Here is a 15,925-nt window from a genome sequence, read left to right as displayed (position 1 = left end):
GACCAGGCTGGTCTCGAACTCACAGAGATCCGCCTGCCTCTGCCTCCCGAGTGCTGGGATTAAGGGCATGCGCCACCACCGCCCGGCCCTCCCATGGGTTTTTTTTTTAAATATTTATTTATTTATTATGTATACAACATTCTGCCTCGATGTATGCCCGGACGCCAGAGCAGGGCGCCAGATCTCAGTACAGATGGTTGTGAGCCACCATGTGGTTGCTGGGAATTGAACTCAGGACCTCTGGAAGAGCTGCCAGTACTCTTAACCTCTGAGCCATCTCTCCAGTCCCTCCCATGGGTTTTTAAATCATAGGTTTTCAGAGCTGGGGAAAAGGAAGAATCTGGCTGTCCATTCTCATTTTACAAAGAAGGCCAGAGAGAAGGGAACCTGGCCTCATGCTCTCCAGCTGACCTAGGTTTTCATATCTACAACAATGAGTCTTCCTCTGTGAATGCCAACACAGGCCTCTGCCCCCCTTCTTTTCTTCTTGGCTTCACTTCACAAAGAACAGAAAAATGTTGGTGGATTGCGAACTTCAAGATAATTCAGCGAATGTCTCCTGAGAAGGTCTCCATATAGGAATTTTTAAGGCAGAGCCAAGTGGTGGGGTGGTTAGTGGCTGCCCTGACTCTGCAGCTCCATGCATTCCCTCCAAATGGATGGCTCATTGTTGGATGCAGAGGAGAATAAGGCACCGGTGATCTATGAGTTAACCCTGCCACCTTGGTGGAGGGGAAAGATGCCTGCAAGTTGGAAAAGCACGCCTCTGGGTATGTCTGGGAGGGCGCTTCCAAAAAAGGACTAACTAAGAGGGAAGAGCCCACTTTGAACGTGAACTTATCGAACCACAGGCAGAAGCTCAGATGGAACAAAGAGGGGAGAGGAGAAAAGCCCTGATTCTTTCTCTTTGCTTTCTGGTCATCATAGCAGGCTCTTCATAACCGTGATGGACTGAAACCACAAGACAAAGCAAATCTTTCCTCTGTTAAGTTGATGTTTGTGTGCGTATTTATCTCGGCGATGGAAAGCTCACTGAAACATAGCCAAATGCAATAAAACTTTAGGGAATCAAATGTAAGCTGTTTTTATAGAAACGTCCTCATATATTAACTAAAATTACTGAGATCTCTATGAGATATCTGGTAAGAAGCCAAAGCAGATGGTATCTTTGTTTTCCAACAGTCATGAGATGCCAATGCAGACTCACATTTCAGAGTAAACAAATGGACTCCGCCAGCCATGATGTTTATCCAACTGGACAATGAAAGAACAGGGCTGAGGTCAGCACGAAGCTGGCATGTGACTGGGAGGTGGCAGTCCTGCCCTCCGTGTGCCCTTCCGCATCCCCGCAAACCGTGTGCCGCTTCCGCATCCCCGCAAACCGTGTGCCCCTTCCGCATCCCCGCAAACCGTGTGCCGTTTCCGCATCCCCACAAACCGGGCTTTCTCTCCCCCAAGACCGTCGATTCGAATGGGATCCTGTAGCGAACATCCATAGCTAATGATGGTGTTATTAGTCCTGAGTCCTCTTTCAGAGTCATTTGTAATGTAAGTCTTCCTTCAATATAGATTCAAAGGTTTTTTTTTTTTCTATTTAGGAAATTATAGGTAGGATTGATTAGTGGGGAAGACACAGGAAAGGAGGGGTTTCCAAGTGCCTTGGAAATAATTTCTCCCTCTCTAACACTTGGCATATTTCATAAGAAAGCACCTTCCAGCACTAATAACTGTATAGATATGCCAAAAACATGTCTGCCACAAGGTGTTTTCTCCAGTAATCATCTCCAGGTCTAATGCCCCTCAGGACCAGGCTCCGGAACCACAAACAATTGCCCTCAAGACTGCCTCAAGCTTTCTGTTAGAACTCTCAGTGTGCACTTAGGAAGACGAAATGGTTTCTCAATATCGGTGTGTACCACCCAAAGCTTGAGTAAGAGCCGTCTGAGAGACAGGCCCACTTACTTGGTGAGAGAAAGGAGAGAATTTCACCCACTAATTCATACATCCGCAGGCCATTCAAATGTGTGAGACCAGAGAGCGGTTACAATGCACCTCCTGCCTCTCCTCCAGTCACTCAGCTGCCTTCAGCTATGCCTCCTCTCCCTCTTATTCCACACGGTGACTAAATGGTACCAGGAAGCATTCATTCTAATCATTAAGTTCTCCTTGCCTAATAAAACTTTTGGTTCTGGTTTCGTCATTGTTTTTCCTGCCTCGCTGTGACTATCATACCCAGCTCTACAAATATAAATATACATGCAGTGTGTATTTCAACCTCTCCGTCCATCTGTTCCAGTGAGAACTTGTTTCCGATGCTGTGATTCAACTGTGGTCTTTCTGGGGCTGTACGCCGTCTGCTTGGGGAGTGCTGGAACAGGTGAACTCAGGGGCCCGTGGGTTCCAGCTACTCGCTCTGAGACGCCTGCATTCAGGAAAGTCCTGAGAGTTAGGAGCAGCCTAGAAGGATTTCCACCCCATACACCAGATCCGTTAACTGTCGTTCCCTTTTACTCACCCCTTGATTATTTTTATATATTTGTATTACTGTTTTAGATTTTTATACATATTTGCAAAATATTTTATTTGTTTATTTTTGGTTTTTTGAAACAGGGTTTCTCTGTAGCTTTGGAGCCTATCCTGGAACTTGTAGCTCTTGTAGACCAGGCTGGCCTCAAACCCACAGAGATCTGCCTGCCTCTGCCTCCTAAGTGTGGGGGATTAAAGGCGTGCCGGCACTACCGCCCGGCCTTGCAAAAATATTTTGATGATATTCACCCCCAAATCCTCCTCCAAACTACATCGACAAGGTTCAGAGAACATTCCGGAAGAGGAGTCAGGGAAGACTGTAAGAGCCAGAGGCCAGGGAGGACCAGGGCAAAATAATATCTCCTGAAACACCGCCGGGTCCTTGGCAGTTAGGAACTTGGAGTCATTGCGGTTGCCTGCTCCAAACCTCCGCAAGAACAAACCAGTCAACGCTGCCATATGGAGGGAAGACTGACTGGCTAGCCTACTAGCTGAGCTGCCAACAGTTGATAGCTTCTGCACTGGAGGGAGAGCCGGTCTTCTTGAAGAGTGTGGATAGCCCCTGGTGGGTGGATCCTGCTGCCGTGAACGGCCTCACATACAGAAGCTCACGAGCTGTACAAGCTGGACTTCTCCCTTTCTATTGCTTTACTGTTTAGTGCTGCAACCCAGTTTCTGCCCTTGGGGAGACCAGGGAGCTAGCAGCCTGAGAGCGTGGAGGGGCCAGTAGCTGAGCTGGAGATGAAAAGGTAGAGAGATTGAGAAGGTCCTCTGCAGTAGTTTTTAATTCCTCTCCTCGGCAGCGCTTTTGTACCCACCCTAGTGTAAAAATCTCTTGTTACCTGGGACGTACACACCCGGGGTACTTCAAAGAATGCCCGCCGTAAAGTCAGGTGATGAGGCAGAGTAAGAGAGAAGTGAACCCCACATCCCACATCCCACACCCACACACAGATTAAGTCAGTCCTTGGTCTCTGGGGACTTTGTCCTTGTTGAGTTCCTGAGACTCAAGCTTCTGAAAGACTCTGGGCAGAGACTGCAGCCTCGGAGAAATAGCAGATGGAACGGTAGACACCCTTGACAGCCCTTGACAGCGTGTCTCCCTGAGCACCACCTCCGGTCCTACCCCAGCCTCCCTCGAACGGTAGCTCAAGGATAACAACTCGCAACTAGAGGCTTGTCACAGAATAGCTGGTGAGGGTTCTGCACACAGAAAGCACCGGTTACCTGTGTGTGACACACCCCTGCAAGCTCCCCGCCCTCGGGGGTTGATCCCAGAGGCCTCACTTCCTACTCCAGGCCCCGACAGCCCGCGGCTGGGCTGGCGCACAGTAGTCAGGTGCACTTCCTGGGAGCCCGGACTGCGCGGGTGCCACCCAAGCTCCCCGGAAAGCGACAGAGGAGAGGGCGGGCCTGGGGCGGAGTGGGGAGTGGGGGGTAATCAGCGCCCTCTGCCGCTAGGCGGCGCTGCGCCCTGCCCGCCCTGCCTGGGCCACCTGGGCCGGCCGTTGCACCTCTGTCCGGTGTGCACCGCGGCCACCAAGGCTGCCAATCCCCGACCTAGCTACCGAGTGTACCATGCAGTGCCTGGGCGCCGAGTACTTGGTAAGGGCGACAACCTGGGCCCTAGGGAAACGGCCTCTGCGGGCACCTGCACAGACAGGACGCTTCCGCCTCCCATGTCCCTTGGGGATCAAGTCTCTTCTCCGCGACACCGCTCCTTTAAGGAAACCAGGCCCGGAGGACCCAGTACTCACAAATATCGGGCCGAGGTCAGAAAGACACAAGGGACTAGGGGGGAGACGGGTGCCCTTACCTCCAGTTGAATTTGGCACCCAGAGGACTTCACACCCACCCTGCAGGTCTCCCCAAGAGAGTCAGGTGACAAAGTTGAGTTACTTTAAGCAGCCTTCTTTAGAAAGGTTTGGATTCGGTTGATTCCACCTGTTTCTCTTCCTTTTCTCAACTCTCCATTCTTCTGGTAGGTTTCCGCAGAGAAAACACCCGGGCAGCGCGAGTGGCGACCCCAGATTTATAGGAAATGCACAGATACGGCGTGGCTGGTCCTGTTCTTTCTCTTTTGGACTGGTTTGGTAAGTACGGCTGCCTGGCAGGCATAAGGCCCCCTTGTGTGTGTCCAGACGCAAATATCTCTTACATGTTCATGCTGCAAGGACAAACTTGTGCCCAGAATGACCAGGAGTTAGGAAATTCTTATTCTGGGATTTCACAAGCTCCAAAACTGTCTGAGGAGGCTGTCTTCTTGCAGTAGACAGAGATGTTTTGGGTCTCCAGTAGGAAATGGAGAATCGGTTCGCAGCGGTGTCTTTTTCTTGGAGAGGGCGAGGTGAATTTCTTTGCTCTCCAAACTCTCAGAGTGGAAGTCCATCAACACCCACCATGTCCTGCAGTCAAATATTCCTCAACGTTTGCTGGTTTCTAACAAAGGGAAAAATCGCGAAAAGCCAAGGGATTTTTTTTAACTGTGTGCATACAGAGACACACACGACCACATGTGCACGTCCTTGGCCTACTGTGCTCAGCAATTTGATGCTGCAAACCATCACATCCTGTCAGGTACACGTGATTGGTGGCAGACCCTGTCACGCCAATCCTGAGAGCCTCTTGGAGCTGAATCTTGAGTCTCTCAGACTTAGAGCTTCAGTCACCTTTTTCAAAGGCTGTGTTAATGAAGTCGGAGCATGCTATGTGCTGCCCAGTAAATGAATAACCCACAGTGCCCTATATTATCTACCTAATAGCAATTGCCTACTTTGAAAAGACTGTTTGAGTTTACCCTGAAATGCCACATTTGTTCTTCCCGAGTAAAGAAGGCATGTATTCAGTTTTTAATTTTCCAACTGGTTTTGCGTAGCTCGACTTGGTTAGACACACAGTAAAAGGCTGGGCCTAGGGGTGTTGCTGCTGTTGCTGCTTTACTGAACTCTCCTCGAGGAGCCTGACAAAGGCTGTGTATACCAAGTCTTATTACCTTCCCCAGCAAGGGTTGCTGGTCTCCCCCACTTTATGTAAATACAGGGAGCAGCTGTCTCTCCAGTGTCTGCCTTTGACCTTGGGCTGTTAATGTTATTTAATGATCCTCCGTGGCTCGCAGGCGGGCAGCTGCTAGGGAGAAGGTCATAGATGGCTCTTCACGGCCTCAAGAATTATGAGCTGACTGAGCTGGAAACTGCAGAGAAAGTACACTCTGTTCGCAGGATAAATCTAAAGGTTTCTGTGTGCCCGGATTCTCTTCACTGCATTTAGTAAAGAGTTCTTTTCTAGGTGACTGGCTGCTTCCAGCTTCTGCAAAGTTTTTAGCTACAGATACCTATTTACAGCAGAACAAGGTGTGTGTGTGTGTGTGTGTGTGTGCGCGCGCGCGCGCGCGCGCCACCTCTGGGCCCCGTGATGGATATACCAGCTGACCAAGTGTAGGACAGGATCATTATTGATGTCACTGCCCTCAGCTGGGGCTGGTCAAAGAAGCAGAGTTGGGGGAGGGGTTGCCAGACTTGCAAACAGCGCTGGACCTCTCAGATAGAAAGAGCACCAGCCTGTGCTTGTCTTACACCCACAACCAGAAAACAAGCCGGGAGCTCTGACCAAGCCTGGCCTCTACTTACCGTCCAGTGTCCTCTCTCACATCGCCCTTTCCTAGTTCCCTTTCGAGACTCCCACTTCCCAGACCCAGCTTAGAGTGACTTCATTTGAAGCCACAGCACGCTAACACACACACTTCCTACATGCTGATGCTGGAGTCTGGGCTCTGAGGCCGGGAGCTCACCAGCCTCACCTTAGCAAAGAAAATAAGGCCGCGGGAGTGGTGAAGGGAAGTGGACAGAAGATGGACATGCCAAGTGCATTTAGGCACACCTAACCACACTTCCGTGTACTTCCCGGTGACCTTAACTTTTAGCAGAGGTGACCTGTACATCCCAAAAATTTCACTAGCTAAACTGAGGAGGAGCTTGAGAAGTAAGAAGGGACAAGGGTCCCCTCCTTCACGTGGGGTACAGTAGATAAGTCCTGTTCCTTTGGGGGCTGCAAAGTACTTCCCCTAAACCTCTTTGCTCAACCCTCCCCAAGGGCGGTGCCATCAGTAATAACAATCCTCGGGGCTGAATTTTGGGGTAGGCACCAGGTTGTGTTTATCTTTGTGTCCTCTGTAACAGTCTCTGGCATCCTTGAGCGCTTGAGGAATATTTAATACTATTGTTTGTTGTTGTCGTTGTTGTTGTTGTTGTGAGACAGGGTCTCACGTACCCTGGGGTTGGCCTTGAACTCATTCTGTCACCAAGACTGCTGGTCTTGAATTCCCCATCCTCCACCCTCTGCCTCCTGAGAGCTGGGGTTTCAGGCATGCACCACCTGTTCACCTGTTATTATTTTATTTCAAAGCTGACAATGAATGCAGAACCCCTGAAGTATGCTGGCTTTAAGTCAGTGTCACTTTGGAACTTGTGGCCATCCCTTATGTTAGTGGATAGCTTCCCACAGCTTCTGGTCCTCAATAAGCTTGCGAGTATCACTAACTTTTAGGTGGCTTTCTATCAGGAAACTTACCCCTGCTCTGAGTTTGTATTGTGAGAAGAAGCCTTGGCAGTGGACAAACAGGCATGGACGGATGTTGCAGTGGTTTGGACTGAAGTTTCAGATATTCCACGTTTCCTATAAAAGTGGATTTACAGAATAACAGTTACAATGACAACAAAATAACAAACAAAAAAAAAGCACCTGTTGATTGCAAGATGCCCTTGCCAAACAGAATCCTGAAATTCCTTTTTATCTCCTAAGTTCTTTACTTGGTGAATTTTAAGCAAATAACCCAAATATGCCTTCAGCCTTGTGAGTTGATGTGTGTTGACTGTAGAGCCTTGACAGAGTTCTCTACAACTTTTTAAAAAGTAAGATGAAAAAAAACATTTTTAAGGAAAGGTGGATGCCTGATAGCTCAGGCAGTGAGTGTTGGCATTGCTAGTTAGGGGACCTGAATTTGATCAGGGGAGGAGACAGATGAAGACAGACACTTAGGGCTCACTGGGTAGCCAGCCTAACCTACTTGGTGAGTTTCAAGCCAGCCAAATTGTGTCTCAAAAAACTAAAGCGGACGCCGTGTGCAGAGCAACAGCCAAAGTTGTCCTCTGACCTCCACACATAGGCATGCACGCATGCATGGGCACGCACCCATGCAACCATCCCCATCCCCAAACATATATACACGGGAAAATGTTAGCACAGTCTTGATGCCCTTCCACAACCCAGACAGGCTGAAGGGGTAAAATGGAAACCATCCCAGTCAAGTTTGGTTGAAAAACATTCACAGAGTGATGACCTCTTGAAGAAGCCAAAGAGGAGGTGAGAGAAGAAAGAGCCAAAGAGGGCGAAGTCTGTGTGTTTCAGGGCGCCCTCCCTGCTCACGGCTACACCAGCGTTGGTCATGCTGGACCCTACCTTCGTGGATGGAATCGCCGCTAAGGGCAGGAAGGGCTGAGGAGCTGTAGTCATTCCTCCCTTGCCTGCTTAGGTTTCACACCAGCATCTCCAGGGATGTGAGGGGCTGTGGTTTCCTCCCTGGGGCCAGGCAGTCATCGTATGCCCCTGGGTTTTGCCAGGTGTTCATCATGGGCTACTCGGTGGTGGCTGGAGCCGCGGGAAGACTCCTCTTCGGCTATGACAGCTTCGGCAATGTCTGTGGCAAGAGGAACTCCCCAGTGGAAGGGGCCCCCCTCTCAGGGCAGGACATGACTCTCAAAAAGTAAGTCTTGTGAGTTAGTTAGGTCTCTTACCTAGAGAGGGGCTGTATTCCAAAACTTTGCATTTGTTTAAGAGCGTGGGCAACTTTCCCGATTTGGAAAGGAGGCGGCGCGTGCAAGCGAGGGAGCAAGCAGTCATAGAATCAGCCGGTTCCGGGGTTCGCGTTCAGCCACCACCATTTCTGGGCTCTGTGACCTGGGGCAGAGTCCTTAGCCTCTCTGCGGCCAATCTTTTTACATTGGTAATGACGCCTGTCTTTCCAGGCTGTGTTAATGCTCCCCTGAGACTGCATGAACTAAAGCAGATGTTCACTGTGCCCACACCAAGGGTCTCAGCAGCAGACAGGCAGCTGTGCATTTTGCATTCTGCTTCGGGGTGGGGGAGGGCAGGTGAACCGGTGGTTGCCTGGGTTGGGAAAGGAGGGGGAATGAGGAGCTTGTCTCTCGGAACAGTCTCCACCCGTTGCTGATGAGACCGGTCACACAGACCCAGCTGTGTGCTTCATGCCCCCAACTGTGTGCTGGAAATGATCAAGGAGGCAAACTGGACGTATATTTTAACACTATTTTAGATTTTTAAACAAAATAAAGTCTTTGGTGTTGTTCACGCATGAAATCCGCCCCACCGTTTCTCTGGTACGATCTTCCTTCCACCCACTGTCAGTGGAGGGAGAGTGACTTCTAGACCCCTTCGCTAGGTGTTCCCCCTCCCAGTTAGACCCCATGAGCTCTTTCCCTGCGTTTCTGTGACTTTAGCAGCCTTGGTTTGCTGCCGCCGACTGCACATAACCCACTGATGGCCACAGCCAGCTCTGGGCCCAGAAGCTGAAGGTCGCCTGGCTCCGCTGGCCCTTGTGCTGCTTTAATTCCCTAGCCTCAGCTCCTTCCTTCCCACCGTCGCTTCCCTGAGCTCCGCTCTTCTCTGAAACATTTGAACACTTTAGAGTGGTTTCCGTTAAGTCGCTCACGTGTCCGTTTCTAACACGCCGTGAGCAGTTTGACCTCTCTTCTCTTCCTCGGTGACATCTCAGGTGACTCCTGCTATCTCCCCCGCTTCTCAGATGCAGAGCCTAGAGAAGGAGAGGTTTGTCACGCTTGGATATGGTTTGCAAGATGCCTCCAGTTGGTGTGATAATGTTCAGTTATTCGGGAGTATTTGGCTACAAAAGTTTGCTTTGGTCGTTCTCCTTATGATGGTACAGGCTACATTTTCAAAGCCCGCCGTTAAACCAACGGGTCTCCGTGGTCTGAGACAAGCTTTGTTTCCTCCATCTGTAGACACGTGTTCTTCATGAACGCCTGCGACCTGGAAGTCAAAGACCAGTGGCTTGGTCCCACAGCCCTCTGTGTGTCCAGCTGTCCTGAGAAGCAGCTGGACACCCTGGAAGAGGTCCAGCTCTTTGCCGACATCAATGGTAGGTGCTGAGGGCCCACTCTTCCCCATATCACCCTGTGTAGCCGTAGGGTCCTGTAGGGTCCCAGATAGATAGTGTAATTTACCCTGAAGCAACCTGTAGGTCCCAGATAGATAGTGTAGTTTACCCTGAAGCTACTCTCTCTGAAAAGGTAGGAATTAGGCCCCTCTGCAGGCGCCTCTCAGGTGGAAAGGACCAGAAGTGTTTCTTCAGGAACTCGTTCAATGTCACCTGAGGCTTTCCGCACTTATTTGAACCCCCTGGGTGTGGTCACTGCCCCACGGCAGTAAAAGGTCAACCTTAGAGACTTAGGAGGAGAAGGCAGACACAGGGCCCTGAGGCTCTTGTTCAGATCACCCGTGTGGAGGTTTTTTTGTTGAAGTTGTCAGAGTCCTTGAGTGCTTTCACTGACAGGAGGAGTCAGAAGTTGAACTAAAACCACTTGGGCCAGACAGTTCGAACTTAATGTCAATTTTAAAAGGAAAGCAAAAAAACAAACAAACAAAACTGAGGCAACCTGATTGTGAATTTTATCTGTCTGAAAAAAAATGGAGTGTGAGATCTTAAGGCGGTGTGGCACACGCCTTTAATCCCAGCACTCGGGAGGCAGAGGCAGGCGGATCTCTGTGAGTTCGAGACCAGCCTGGTCTACAAGAGCTAATTCCAGGACAGGCTCCAAAACCACAGAGAAACCCTGTCTCGAAAAACCAAAATATATATATATATATATATATATTCAAAGCTGGCTTAAAAATCTCAACCTTCTACAATAAATTATCTTCAAATAACCTTCAGATAATTTTAATGCCAAACCTATGACTTAGAGTATTGAATTTGTGGGTTTGTAGGGAAAGAGACCCCAAGACCACCTCAGATGGCACACCAATATTGTGCAGGTTATCTCTTTTCCAAGTCTGCGTAATTCATTTCAGTTCCTTCCTGATTTGGTAAAGTGGCTATGGCTTCTTTTCTGGCTTCCCAAGGAAGATGGATGCAATGCAATAGCCTAGTGTATGTGTGTTCTGATTTCAGGGTCTTTCCTGTGTGTCTATAGCTTGAACTCCTTCAACTATACTCAGAGTCCAAACGCAGGTACACTGTGTCCCAGGCTCCCTGTTCCTCCAAGGTAAGGGCTTATGTACACAAGGCATTCGGGATTTGGTGCTGTCTGTTCCTCCTCTAAACACTACTAAAAATATAAGGGAGATGCAAGGTGTAGCTCATAATAAGGAACAGACAAAGAGGGACTATGTAATATATATAATAGATAACAGCTAAATAAGGGGGAAAATCAGCAGAAAATAAAAGTACATGTGGTCTTCACACACTAGTGATGGACTGGAGAGGTGGCTCACCTGAAGGCAATTGCCCCAAAGCCTGGTGACCCGAGTTTCATGCCCAGGACCCGCATGATATGAGGAGAGACCCCACTCCTGAAAATCATCCCCCAACCCCCCCTCTCTCTATATATACATTCATACATCACAGTGCATGGGCATACACATTACACACAATAAAATGTAATAATTCTTTAGAGGCAGCAAAAACAAACGTGTATGGTGTTATAATATATGTGTTTATATTATAATATCAATGATATTACACATTATTGTCAAACGAATGGTTTTTATGAAGGGGCTAGTGTACATCTTTCCTCCTCCAGTTCTTTGTTAGCATTAAGGAGAATCATTGACATTCACTTTTTCATTATAACCAAAATTGTTAGTCTTTATTGTTCAAGACTATGCCATAAGAAATAGCCCTGGGGGTTTGGCGAGATGGCTCAGAGGTTAAGGGCACTTGTTCCTCTTGCAGAGGACCTGGATTCTGTTCCTAGGATTCATATCATGTCTCAGAACCATCTGTAACTCCAGTCCCAGGAGATCCAACACGCCCTTCTGGCGTGGACTGACACCAGGCACACATGTGGTGCACATACATCCATACACGCAAGCAAAACACTCAGAAAACAATTGTTTAGAAAAATTCAATGTGTTCAGGTTAAATTTATCAGAATTTTACATAAAGTTGTACATTAAGGTTTAAAGAGCTGATTATGTATTTTCAAAAGCAAGAAATAGTCCTGGAAGGGGAAGGTCAAGCAGGCTCCACGCTTGTCTTAGTGAGCACACAAGCACGGTCCTTCTGAGCATCCTGGGGGACTCCTCTTGCTCGCCAGGGTCTTACTCTCCCCTGGCATGCTGCAGGCGGCTAGTAAGTACTGACTGAACCGTAAGGGAGCAGGGCTGGCGAGAGTGGCTCCCATCTGCCCCTTGGCAAAGGCTAAGGCATGGGCAGGGTGCTCTGGTGTGCTAAAGAAAGCTTGTTGAGTTTGCGCTGCCATTTTTTTGGAAAATATAAACGTGTTTACAATAAATAAGTACTTCTGGGGAAAGTCCCTGAGGAACAATAATTTAAGTAAAACAAGACATTGCCTTGACCAGTTCATACAGTGTTGATGCAACTTTGGCTTGGGACCCACAAAATCAGTATATTCTGTCACAGCCTGGCACACTCATACCTTCATATGTTGGTGTGTAAAACAAATAGAAAGGTCACAGAAAGACCTCCTCTTATTGCATATGAGTCATGGGATGGTTCCTATTCCAGAGAAGGTTTTAAAAACACGTATATTTGTATGGACAGCCAGTAAACATTCCAGCACGCGGAGGTGAAGGACATAAAAGCTCCCACTCCTCCCTGAGGAGGGATTGTCAGCTGACAGCTTCTGGAGGAGGGAGAGTCATTTTGCTTTAAGGGTGTGGCTCCTCCGTAGATGCATAACACACTTCAGAGGGTGGTCCCTCATCTAGAAATACGTGGTCAGCACAAATTGGACTCCATGGATTTAAAAAAAAAAAGGAGTTGGGGTAAACAAGACCAAAATACATTCCTCACAGAATTAATAAAAATACTGTATTAAAAATAATCACTGCTGGGTTGCGGTGGCAAATGTTTTTAATCCCAGCATTTGAAGGCATAGCCAGGAAGATCTAGATCTGAGTTCGAGGCCAGCCTGATCTACAGAGCAAGTTTCAGGACAGCCAGGGCTACACAGAGAAAGCCTGTCTCAGGGGAAAAGACAATCAGCAAATCCTCTAACAGGTTGTGAAAACAATTTGAAAACCACCAATCTAGCAAGTAAGTCCTAAAGGCGACGAGTGGGATGGAATGCATAGGGGTCAGAATGGAATCCGCCAGTGAAGGATTCTTTTCTAAATTCTGCAGAGGAGCTTATGCAATCCACTTTCCCACGGTATCTTATTTTTTTATTATGGTTATTGTTGCTTATCTTGATAAAACATAACTGAACCAGAAAAAACAACTAGAACATTTTCGTGGCTGAACTAAAATCATGTAATGCTTGGACAGAAAGATATTGATGTTAGGAGCAATGTGAGTATACCTGCATAAAGAATTGGAGGAAGTGTGTGTGTGTGTGTGTGTGTGTGTGTGTGTGCATCATGCGTGATGTGTGTGTGCATGTGTGAGTGACGTGTATGTGTGTGTGCGTGTGGGCATCATGTGTGATGTGTTTGTGCATGCGTGCGTGAAGTGTGTGTGTGTGTGTGTGTGTGTGCGTGTGTGTGTGTGTGCATGCGAGAGTGAAGTGTGTGCGTGTGTGTGTGCATGCATATGTGTGCACGTGAGCATGGGGAGGCCAGAGCGCACCTCAGGGGTCGTACTCTGAAACACCATCCACCTCTTAGAGACAGGGTCTTGCTGGCCTGGAGCTCACCGGTTAGGCACTGTCTTCATCTTTCCCATACTGGGATTACAAGTGTGTACCAAAACACCCAGCATTTTTGCACAAATCTCAGGGAAGCCAGCCCTCTTACTTATAGTTGCCTCCTCCCAATCAACCCTGACAATGAAATTTGTTAAGGTTTCCACTTAAACAGAGTCCGATCTGCTGTCCTCTTTCTTTAGCTGGGACGACAGCCATGACTCCATGGGAAACTTACGTGGAGCTACCGAACAACTGCATGCCTGTGGAGCTCTTCCTCCTGCTTGGTTCCTTTTCTAAGCTCCTGACAAGTACTAGCCCACGGGGGGGCCTCACAGAGTGTCTTGCTGGAGATATTATTTTATAGATGAGAAAACTGATCAGAGGAAGGTTGAGCCCATACAATGAGCAGAGAGGAAAACAGGCATTCAAAACCAAGCAGCGTCCATATTGGGTTCCATTACTCAGACTATGCAGTCAAGGCTAGACTGGACAACCTGTGAACACTTCCTTAGGCTCACAGCAAACTAGGAAAGAAAAATATGCCACATCCCATGTCCTGGTGTCACTCCCTCTTCTGCCTCTGAAGCCAACCCCTGCCTTTCCACTCTCAAGTGCAGACCTTGCCAGTACTAACTTTCTGAGTGCAGACAGAAGTACTGATTGATTAGCCTTTTTTGGACAAAGCAGGGGAGACAGAAATAGGCTTGAGGGCACCGTTTCCTTTTCCTGCACAAGCAAGCGTTTGTTTAAGGTGGAAATTATCATATTTATCGTGGAAGAGCTGTGCCAAGCCTTAAAAGCTGCAAAACATGAGAAGTGTGGCTATAGAGCCAAAGACCATTCTCTAAACACTTTTTCTGACTACATCAATTGTTTCTTCTGCCGAGAAGTTGCTTGTGCCGAGCGTGTAAGGTGTAACACACCCTTTTAAAGCAGTGGCTGAATTTCGAGAAGGCATAGGCACCCGTGCATGAGCTTTGACAGGCAATGAAAAGGGACTATGGAAGAAAACAAACAAAAGAAAAACAACCTTTTTCCCTTTGGTGCTTAACATACTACTTTATTTTGAGTCTCCTGTGCATTTAAGGTTTGGAGTTCTCCCCCACACTCTTGCCTCCCACTCAGTTCTTTTCTGGCCTCCTGCTTGACAGTGTGTTGTTCGCTTGGGTGAAATCCGCACACAGATGTCCATACATCTATCTGGGCGGCCCTCCGGACTACTTCCTGCAAGTTGGAGTGGTTTTGCTAGTGGCGATGAAAGGCAGCAGTGTGGAAGAAACCTCAGGCTGTGAGCTAATGCATCTCCCGCCAAGTCAGTGATGGGCGTTTTCAGCGGACAGCTAGGCAGCCTGTCTGCACTTGGGGAGTTAGTACTGGCAAGGTCTACACTTGAGGGTGGAAAGATTGGCGCTGGCTTCAGAGGTAGAAGAGGTGGTGACCTCAGGACATATGATATGGCATATTTTCCCTTCCTAGCTCAGTGTGAGACTAAGAAGGTCACTCATAAGAGATTCAAATTGTACACGTTTCTCTGTGTCCCTTTCAGGGCAAAATGAAGCTTTCTTGTCATTTTTTGTTAGCACAGGATTAGGGAATCATACACACACATTCACACACACACACTCACACACACACTCACACACACTCACACACACATTCACACACATTCACACTCACATTTACACACACATTCACACACACATACTCTCACACACACATTAACAAAGCTACATGCATAAAATTAAGGTCTGATGAGGAATAATGTTTAGATCAAAAGAATAAAATAGCACTAAGTCTGTGTTTGCTCTTAGGTTTTTGAAACCCCGATGAAACTTCAGAATATATTTGCTTTTAAAACACTTCCAACTTATTGGCGCTGTGAAACTATTCAGGGTCAGAAAAGTAAAAGAAATTAGAGGTTTAGAAATCGGAAATCAGGAGAAAATTGCTGGTCTGCAGAGGGCATGATTACAGACCTCGGAAGCTCAGATAACTAACTGGAAAGTCCCTGCGTGCAATAAAGAAACTCATGTAGGTGCCGTGGGATCAACTAGTGTACTGAAATCTGCACATTTGTGATTTTTTTTAAAAAAAGAAAAATGCTTATATACTTCAGCAGGAACAACAATCACATACAAAGACACCAAAAATGCCTAGAAATCAGTTTAATAAGAAATATATGAAACCATAGGGGAGAAACATCAATGCCATTTTGGGTACAATGAAAAAGGCAAAAAACAAATGAAAAGGTGCTCTATATTAATCATACAATTCAACATGAAAAGACTTTATTCCTCTCTTTCAGTTCATCCATTTATCGTTATGGCATAGTAAGTTCCAGAACAGTAAGGTCTACACACAGAGACCCTGTCTCAAATTTTTTCTTTTTTTAAAAAAAGTCTTTTGAGCTGGGCGATGGTAGCGCACACCTTTAATCCCAGCACTCGGGAGGCAGAGGCAGGCGGATCTCTGTGAGTTCGAGACCAGTCTGGTCTACA

General features: G+C 47.7%; 1 protein-coding gene across 2 annotated transcripts in view; it reads left to right on the top strand.

The window, feature by feature from the left end:
* The first annotated feature begins 4,070 nt into the window (after positions 1–4,070).
* Slc44a3 (solute carrier family 44 member 3) overlaps positions 4,071–15,925 on the top strand; it is a 68,469-nt gene continuing 56,614 nt past the window's right edge. For both annotated transcript variants that reach the window (XM_005357208.3, XM_005357207.3), the window contains exons 1-5: positions 4,071–4,131; positions 4,512–4,619; positions 8,142–8,284; positions 9,561–9,697; positions 10,730–10,823. In XM_005357208.3, coding sequence (XP_005357265.1) covers positions 4,105–4,131; positions 4,512–4,619; positions 8,142–8,284; positions 9,561–9,697; positions 10,730–10,823 — 509 coding nt within the window. In that variant the 5' untranslated portion in view covers positions 4,071–4,104. The remainder of the gene's footprint in view (positions 4,132–4,511; positions 4,620–8,141; positions 8,285–9,560; positions 9,698–10,729; positions 10,824–15,925) is intronic.

Source organism: Microtus ochrogaster, chromosome 21, assembly GCF_000317375.1.
Source record: "Microtus ochrogaster isolate Prairie Vole_2 chromosome 21, MicOch1.0, whole genome shotgun sequence".
NCBI lineage: Eukaryota > Metazoa > Chordata > Mammalia > Rodentia > Cricetidae > Microtus > Microtus ochrogaster.
This window is presented reverse-complemented; position numbering and strand designations above follow the sequence as displayed.